The sequence below is a fragment of the Echinococcus granulosus genome, assembly GCF_000524195.1.
Source record: "Echinococcus granulosus chromosome Unknown EG_S00041, whole genome shotgun sequence".
NCBI lineage: Eukaryota > Metazoa > Platyhelminthes > Cestoda > Cyclophyllidea > Taeniidae > Echinococcus > Echinococcus granulosus.
Window position 1 is genome coordinate 452,991 of NW_020170421.1, and position 9,823 is coordinate 462,813.

Below are 9,823 nucleotides of genomic sequence, written 5' to 3' on the forward strand. Positions count from 1 at the left end.
GTGATGGCCGACCCTTGAGGGTGACCAAGAGAAGCCTTGGAAAGGATGGTCAAAAGACGAGGAAGGCTGTGTAGTACTTTGATAATCTGCTTAACTTTTCGTTTTGGTTACGCGGACACTGAATGTCAGGACCTTTGTAATTCCGCTGGACGGCATGGTCTGTGGGCCAAGTCAATTACTTCCAGCCATTCTCGATGCAGACAGTACATATTCTACCGAAGTATTATGCCTTCGGGGAAGTCTCAGGGCTCTGCAGTACCTTTTAGTCGAGGAGCGGTCAGTATGTAGGAACCTTATGACTAAGCGGACACCACTGGCCGATGAGGTGGAAACTAACTCCAAAGTCATATAACCTCGATCTTATGTCCTGGAATCTCCTCCTTGTAATTACCTCCTCTATTCAAGTGTATATAAGTTAAGGTGAGTGAAGAAAACGCTGAACCCTTTGTACACGTAAAATCTTCACCAGTTTCCTTCCCAATGACGATCACCTTGTCTTCTGGTGGATTTAACACAGGAATCACTTTTGTCGATAAACTCTAAAAATATTTTAACGCGGGAAACTGAGAACCATTTGCATAAATTGCATTTGACGATGGATTTTACTAAAGCTTTGGATTTTTAACATCAGAATTAATCGAACTTTCGAAATTTTGATAAGTAGATAAGTAGATAGGTGCCTGGGGAGCTCTGACAGATAGGACGAAAATCTGGATAAATTGGAATTGCCGGCACACTCCATTGCCGTTGTGATCAATGTCCCCTCATAAACAAAAAAATTCAAAAGCCGACATTATTGGTTCGTGGGTGGTTATAAAGCACCTGAAACGTGAGGACAGACGTAACAGAAACTCAAACGAGAAGAGAAGTGGCGTACCAACTTGATATTTGGTCTGACTGGGTGTTGAACCACAGGGACACTTGCGCTTCCCCTGTTGTTTTCTCTACAATCTTCGGCATGGCCCTCAAATTATGTTAGCCACCTCCCAACTCTTTTGTGCATTATTCATATATATCATACCATACATATTTGCATTAGTACGACTTCAACGAGGATGTACGGAGCCAAACTTAAACTAGGTAGTGATGCCTTTATTAACTATTTAAATAAGTGCAAGTCTTCAACTGGATAAATTCATTTTTGTCATTCATAACCAAAGGATTAATATGCGACGCGTTAAACTAGTCATGTGAAAAATGAGTATCAAAACCCAATTTTGATTACATTTAATGACTCAAATGTTTGTTTAACTCTGCGTTTTGACTGAGTGGGCACATAAGACTTGGTCTTTGTACTTCTGCTGGGCGGTATAACATCCGTAAAGTGCCAGTAGCCCCCAGCCCCTCTGAACGTCGGCAATGCCTATTCCTCCCCGGTATTAAGTCCTTCGGATTCAGGGAGTACCCGCGGCACCACAGCTGTACAAATTAACGTAAAGGTGTATTTAGCAGATTCAGAAAAGAATAAGCACTGGAGGATCAGAATAGAAGATTCCCAAAGCGGTTACTTATTAGTCTTCGTTGGAATATGGTGAAATTATGCTAAACTAGTTTTGCAAATACGCATAAATACCACGATTTACTCAGCGATTGTCTAAAAAATTTGCCTTACTGTAATACGATAGTGGTTTATCCCTCGGTTCTGGTGAGGCGCCACTTTTGTACTTCGAATTAGCCCCCTTGTACCTCGCTGGGTGGGCTGGCCTTTTGGGCCATACCAATAGCCCAGACACCTTCTCCGTGCTGAATATATATATTCTGCCCGAGTACTTTGTCTTGTTTCGTCTTCAGGGAGTCTCGGGACGCTACATTACGCATCTCTTATTAAGTGTTTTAGCTGTCAAAAAGGTCTGTAAACATATATTGCAATTGTGTTCAATCATCAAGTATGCCTGTAATGCCAACAATTAATTTACACCATCAAAAGTTGTAATATGAAGCCAAATCGCTTTTTGTAGTTGTAATTTTAAAACTATCTTAATTTTATTTTACCATAACTATCACCTAGATTCTGTTTTAATAATTCATTCTTTGTCATCTCAATTTGTGGCGCCTTATGAAATTTTTAACCTTGAAACCTCGTTACGTCGCCCTTCGTGTCATTTTAGCCTTCTAGGTATTACGGTATTCCGTCATACATAGTGAAGTCACCGTGCCGGTGTATATGTAATGCACCATGTCAACTTCACTTCAGTTGTCTAAGGGTGATAATTTCACAGAAGACGCAAAATTGCTCCCAAACGAACAGGAGTGCGCCGGGTTCAAAGTGGACTTACTTGCTGGACACACTTCAAGCAAGGCACAGGATTTTGATAGCGATTCTGAAACTTCAAGTGAGGATGATGAAGAAGATGATACCAGTGATGATGAACGGAAAATTGCAAACAACCCTGTTTTAAAAGAAAGGCTACGGCACCTGGACAAGTATGCGTCTTCCTTCCGTTACGATGCTGGACCACCGCCTACTGATCCCGGTAAGCTTTCTTTGTTTGGCTCATATGATATTCCAAGGTGTTACTACCTATAATGAAGATGTAGCCGTCGATTACAGACGCGTTGCATCTGTTGACGCGGGGCCACACGGCCAACTACTTCATGAATCCCTCTCTATGCAAAATTCTCTTGGAACCGCTGTGTCAAACGCAATTCCTGCGTCTATGCCCTCTGAAAAGAACCCTGTACTCTCATATAGCGTGCAATCTATCGGTGGTGGCCTAGACACATCTCTTGTCGATGGACAGGAGTGTCGGTCCATGCCTTTGGCTATGGGCTTTTCAGGAACGAATTACGAAAACCATCCCTCAGTCAATTCAAACTGTGATAACTCAGTCGCTGGTGACTCTGAAGAATACGAGTGTGAGCTCTGTGGTGCCATCTATACTAACAGGTCGTCACTTCGAAGTCACCTTAAGAAGCATGCGGGTCAAATTACAAAAAGACATCAATGTCAGCATTGCTCCTATTCTACACAATATGGCAAAAACCTCCTGAAGCATATTGAGTCCACGCATGTTGAAGCAGGTGACGGCAAACACCACTGCGAATTATGCAACCTTAATTTTCCCAATGAAATGCAGTTGCGAAATCACGAGCAGACCCACAGTGGAATGAGTAATTATCAGTGTGAGGAATGTGGTCGTACTTTTAAGACGAAGCTTCGCTTGAAATACCATGCCGATATACATAATCCCAGAAAGCCTTACATCTGCGATGTTGAAGGGTGTGATCGAGCTTTTCGCACTCCGAAATATCTTAAAAATCATCGTGATGAGTTTCATCACATGCAACCCAAGCAATACCCTTGCCCGATTGACGGATGTCTTCTCGTGTTTCATCGAAAAACTCACCTCAAGCGCCATGTTGCAACGCACGATGGTTAGTACCGTATCATTCTTTACAAAGTTTGTGGTGTGACTGTTTAAGGTACAGTATAGTCCTGCAATATTGTGATTTAAAGGGGAATAACCGTTTATACTAAGCAATCTAGGTGTTGAATTTTTGTTTCCTGTTCCATTGAATCTCATAGAATTCTCATTTTATCTGCCTAATTCGGAGTAGATCAAAAAAGTCGAGAAGTGGTCATGCTTTAAAGAATCGAACTCTTTAAGTTGATTAAGGTGCACCGTTTTTTGTAATGTTACTCACATCGAAGTCGTGCGGTCTGATACTATTTTGGTGAACCGTTGCCACCCGTAATACACCTTGTGCTCCGTGCGTTCAATTTTAAGCGAAATTATGCCCTTATTTTGACAGCGCTTCAACTTTGGTTGCTTTGAGTAATGCAGACTTTCTAAAGCACCAACCAGTCCTCGAATTGTTCACCAACGAAGACACTTTTTCTTCAAAAATTTTGAGGCTTTTAGCCAAAAGGTTTTTGATGTTCTTCGCAAGACTAAACTTGAAGCAATGTGCAACTTCTGAGGTAGCGAAGTGAGTGATCATGATCTTCAGACGGACCGATAATAGAATTCTCGGGGATATCTTACCTTGTTTATGGGATTAAAATGGTCTTAATTTATTAGATACTATAACTGATGGATGTGCTCCAGTTTCTTTGAATCCGTTAAGAACTGATTTCATTTTTTGAATCTTAATTTTAGGGATTTCGAACTCCAGCAAGCTGATTGAATGACATGTTCATTGAATACTTCTAAATCACGTTTGCCTACTTTGTCTACTAATGTTAAAACTTCTTTCATGTCTAATTTTCCAGTCGGTTCATTGCAATTCCTTAAACGCTAGTTAGGCACTACCTTAATGTTAGAGTAAATATTGCGTTAACAGCTCTCCTGGAGATAATAAAATTTCGAGAGACTGTTTTTATTCAAGTCAGTAGGCCGATGAAGGTCTTTACTCTTTTCTTTGTAGATTCCGAAAAGAAGTTTCATTGCACTTGGCCTGAATGTCAGCGACGCTTTCGGACAAAGGAATCACTGGACCTTCACTACAACAAGCACACTGGCGAAAATCCATTCCATTGTGATCTCTGCTCCTTCACCTGCCAGGAGAAGGGTATTCTGACCGAACACTACCGTCAGAAGCACTCTAAAACCTCATCCACTGCTGCCGCCGCTGGTCTGATGTCGCCCGGCTCCAATCCCTTCGCCGCCCTCCACCGCCCACTCCCTCCTCCTCCCGTACTTCAGACCACCGCAGGTGGCGGGATCTTACCCGCCTCCGGTTCTGAAATCAATGGGGCCCTAGGTTCTATCGACAAAGATGAGTCTTTAGAACTTTTCTCACCGAACTCCCCTTCTGTCGGGCAGAGCAAAAACGCCTTCCAGATAACTTGCACCACTTCCTCCACTTCCATGCCGCATTCCGCCCCCTCCTCTGCCTCACCTGGACAACAGAACCTTGTCGGTGACCCCAACAACACCACGGCACACATTCTCCCCTCCCTCCTTGCAGTTCTAGAAAAAACCTCCGGTTTGGACCCCAATGCACCTGAATCGGAGGCCGCGCGCGAGTATGCCCGCTCTCTTCTCCCTCCCTTCGCGACCGGTGAGGCGTTGGCTGAGAATGTTAATATGGCCATCGACGAAGTAATCGTCAGTTTGGAGGATCAGCCAATTCATGTGGTGCACGCAGTGTTCGCTTCCAGTCGTGCCCTCACTTCTGACGAACTTCATATGGTTGAGTCGTTAGAGAACCAACTGACCGGCAGTTCCGGCGCTCCGCTCGTAGCTCCAGCCCCGCCACGAAAACGCGGGCGACGACCAAAGCTACAGCAATTGCTACAGCCCCATCTAGAACGTCTCTACAACCTAGAGCCTTGTATTGCCGAGGCAATGGCTGTTCACTTGGTCTCTCGGCATAGCCCTCATCTACCAGCCTATGCAAATAAGGATCCTTCGACGCGAGGCCGTGGTCGGGGTCGAGGCAGAGGTCGTGGACGTGGCCGAGGCCCTGATGGCGTCCATTGGCTTCCTGATATTGATGAAGGTGGTGGCTACGACAGCGGTTGTGTCTCTCCTCGTGGTCAATATATTGGAGCAGTTCGACGGGGTGGTCCTGGTTCCCGTGGCGGTCGTGGACGTGGAGCTTACAAAATCCAAGTAATGGATTACTCATTGTCTCGACAGTTTGGTGAAAGACGTGAGGAAGAAGATGATGATGTGGAAGGTGACGAGGAGAATGAGGAAGACGAGATTGATGATCGACGTTACGGTGAAGGAGTGGATGACACTGATCCCTCCGCTCAGCTCCGCAGAACTCAAAACTACTCGCGTCAGAAGTTGTTGAATGACTCGGAGGTGGATGATGAACAGGAGTTAGATAACTTGGGTGTGGATGAAGAAATGCCTGAACAGGATCAGTATGATCATGACGCAATAGATGACCAGTCAGTGGATCTAAGAAAGACGGCATACGCGAGAACCTCAGGAACACCGATGCGTCCTCTCAGTATGTATCCCATGGGCACGGCGGTAAATCACCGTTTTGAAGGGCGCAGTCGTGACGGTCTGGGTGAAGTGCTGGAAGACCTCGGATGCATAGCAAGGCGTAGTGCCGTGGCCAAGAGAGAAACGTCCCTCTACCCACCGGTAGACGTAGCGGAGCAGCGTAACGGTGAGGTGGATGTCTGTTCACGAAGGAGCTCAGCCGCGGCTACACCTTCACACGGACCTGTTCCACTACCCTCCATGGCCGCACTAGCTTCCAGTTCAACATCACCTGCAGATCTTGCTTCCGGCTCAGGTAGAGCAAATCATGGCCAGATCGGACCTGCATCAGCTGCTAGCGCATCCACGATGTCACCACTTGTTGGTGGACTAGGAGGAACGAATCAACGTCCACCCAGTCGACCTCTGGCTCACCAGACAAGCGTTCCCGAATGTTCTCAAGTCACTTCTCCGATTCTACATTATCCACCCTCCTCCGCTGGCATGCACTGTAATCCCCCGTCTGTGGGTGGTCTTGGCGGCATGGGTCCCTGGTCCGAGTCCAGCTATGGTTCTTCCAGTCAGGAGGCCTACAAGCAAGCACCGCCCAATGTGTTCCTTCACACCTCCCCCAACACCACCTCGCTGCAGTATCGCCAGCAACAGCGACAACAGCAGCACCAAGGAAGTGTCTCCCCGGAGTTCCATCACCTTCAACGTGAACAGCTCATGCCTTCCAACTCACCATCCCAAAGAATGCTCTCTTCCAATCCCTACCTGGCACATCAACAGCAACAGCAGCATCATCAGCAGGCTACACCACCTTCTATGCCTGCCACTGGTGATGCCGTGGATCACCTACGTTCGCTCTCAGCCCTGGGCGCCAAATATACCCAATCGCTCTCCGAACCCATCGATTTGGGCGAGCAGAGGGAAACTCACGCCATGCCTCTACCCATGCTCGGCTCTGGCTGCGGAATGCCTCCTACTTCCCTTGGCAGTCTCCTCTCTGGTAAGACACTAAAGACTCCTCTAGCCACACCAGTAATTTTAGTAGTTTTCTCTCATCAGGCAACGACTGAATCTCATTTTTCAGCGATTCCTAGTCTAATAATTCTTCCGACCTTTCGTCATCATAATTAGTCGTTTGTATTTCTTCGAAGATATTCATTGTTGTTGGTAGTTGAGATAGGCGGTGGCATACAGTTTTAAAGACCTGTCTTAACCAATCCCGTCTACATTATTGCATCTACTCACAGAGATGAGCTGTGCGATTACTCATCTAGCGGTTTAATTGAATGATGATATACTTTGCAAGAGGTGCCAACTGTCTGGATTTTGAGGTGAATGTGAGATATATCTGGCGCATCATTAGTCCAGAAGTACCACGTGTCGGAGGCATTCGAAATTCGCTGCCTTAATTTGCTACTTCATTTTCTGTCTCCCGCAGTGTGTCATTTGGTCTGACGACACATTTTTACAGCAATTTTTTCCTCCAACTTACACATCCCCCTGGTCTGTACTTTTTTTGTGCAAAGTATTGGAAGTTGGGCTATCAGGGAGTTTGAAAATTAGGCTCACGAGACTCCGTCTTGCATTTCAACGAGTGTAAACCGAGTAAAAACCCCTAGAGGACTCTTCTGGCTGGTGCGCAATAGCCTCAATCGTCGACTTTTTTTCCTTGCGCCAGGCCATGGGTGTTGTCGTTGTTTCTCGCGCTGAACTGTGGACAAGGTTTGCCACCTCCCCTGTTCTCTCTCTCCCACTTGCACGACCAATTAGGCAGCCCAGTAAGCTGTGTGAGAGAGGGATAAAGGGGACAAGAGAGAAGGGGAGGGGTACCATCCCGTTTTCTCTAGCCCAAAGCCATAATTAGCGCTCCGAGGGCTTTGAAGCATGAGAAGTCGGTTGCAAATCGTTTGTGCACAGCTTTCAAACAGCCATAGCCACACATGCACTACTGTCCAGGCATTGGTCTAACCCCAAATCAGTGAAGCATCCCCTTCGAATCGATAATCGAGTCGTCGTGGTATTTTTGAAGTCGACTTTTCACCAAGACGGAAGTGATCCGCCTAGCTGCGGTTGTTAGGATTGGCTCGCGTTACGCCGATGGCTGAAAATCACGCTTTCTCCCATTCTCTCCCTTACCCACCCCCTATGGGATTTTGGCTCTCAGTAGAGCCATTAATAACCTCTCTGGGTTTGGAGCAAATTTGGGAGGAGGGATGGTAGTGGCTGGAGTGACTCAGATGTGTCTGGTGCACCTCAAAGGGAAGAAGGGGGATTGTGGTAGGGGGGAGCGAGAAGAGCGGGACGAAACAGGAGCATAGGATCAGGAACACACGACAGGGGCTGAGGCCGTGGTCTAAAGTATGTTAATCCTATCCACCAGACGATCAGATTCCCGTGTACTGATTTCCACAAGTCCCCTGCTCTCGATTAGGGAATAGATTGTGTGCTTTAGGCGTGTTCAATTCTCGGTCTCTTTTATGTGTATTTACCGGTGTGTGAGCGAGGGAAAGAGCTGGAGAAGTCTCCTGTCTCTACTCTTCGCGCGTCTCTCCGGTTGATTGTCTGATTAGACACTTTGTATAGACTCTGTGGCAGTCCCCTAGCGAAATCACTTTCGTCTACTGCTGTTGCCTCATATTAATTAAGCCCCTCTCTTCTGGCCTGGGTGATTTCGATGCAGAGTGGAGGGGAGGTGGTGCGGTGCGGTGTAGTGTGGCCTGAGAGGAGTAGGTGAAGGGGTGGATGGGATAGAGTCGGTGGATTAGCCATGGCGTGCGGCAGCGTCGACTGCTGCTTCTGCAGCTCACACATACACACACGCACGCGTACACGTACACACACACGTACGTGCGCACACAGCCTCACACGCATGCCAGGTCGAGTCGGCAACAGCAGCGCAGCAGTAGTAGCAGAAGCGGCGACTGTGTGTGTGTGTAGGATTCACCCTCTTCAGCGCTCTGGCACTGCGCCCTCCCTCCATCACCTTCCCTCACGCTTGCCTATCCACCCAAGCCGCCCACTCACACCCTTGCTCCCCCCACCCCCTCCGACTGCCCTATCCTCCCGCCTCCACTCCCCTTTGCGTGTCCCGACGAGTGTTTGTCTACCCACAGCTGTGCGGCGGCAGCCGTGCCTTCATGCATGCCTGCTTGCACGCACGCACGCACTCACGTACGGACATGCCGCTACACACACATGCACAGAGCCTCCCATTGCCTGATTTCGTATGTCGTGGCCGGATTACTAGACCTTATGGTGGGATGCGTTGGAATGCGTAGCCCGTGTAGAGAGGCCTCCCCTTTTAAGTCCACTCTTATACATATTCGGTCCGATCGCGTTCGTGGGCACACACACGAACGGTGTGTAATAGTAAACCCATCGACTTGTTTGTGGGTTATGGTTCCAACACATGGTGTGTGTTTCGATTCTCTCATCGGTGGATTTTTGCTATACTAGGCGTAGGATTTTGTTTTATTTTGATCTTTAATTTTCTCTTCTCATCTAGGAAGTCCTAGCAGCGATTTCAACTCTGGTCCACGTCACTGTAATTGGTTGAAGGTGGTATTCACTACGTGTGACAGTACACTAATCATGCTCCAAATTTCGTATGCCAGCACAACCCCTTGTGCTACCAATTAAGCTCGTTTCTCGAGTGTGTTTTTTACCTCTCTGAAATGGTACTCTGAGGCATCACTTACTCCAATCAAAATGCACCGGCTATGGGGTACTTGTACTTGTTTGACCATTCGTCCATCTATTGTTCATTCAACAACGCAAACGGTGTATCGTGTTGTTTCCTTTTGATGAACCTGAACCGATGTAACTTTGCAATTTCGATGCCAGTGGTGAGGATGTGTGTCACAGTATAAAACCGTGGAATGAATTTCTAGTGGAATCAGTTAAAGCGAAATTCATGTTTGGCGTAG

General features: G+C 47.1%; 1 protein-coding gene across 1 annotated transcript; it reads left to right on the forward strand. All coding sequences in view use genetic code 11, as the record gives it.

The window, feature by feature from the left end:
- Positions 1 to 2,176: 2,176 nt before the first annotated feature.
- EGR_05529 (Zinc finger protein 287) lies at positions 2,177 to 9,453 on the forward strand (the record flags this gene model as incomplete). The annotated part of the gene is made up of 6 exons (XM_024494778.1): positions 2,177 to 2,474; positions 2,512 to 3,375; positions 4,369 to 6,929; positions 7,576 to 7,675; positions 8,851 to 9,068; positions 9,403 to 9,453. 6 exons carry the CDS (start codon positions 2,177 to 2,179, stop codon positions 9,451 to 9,453), a joined length of 4,092 nt encoding a protein of 1,363 aa, XP_024350826.1.
- Between the last annotated feature and the right edge of the window lie 370 nt (positions 9,454 to 9,823).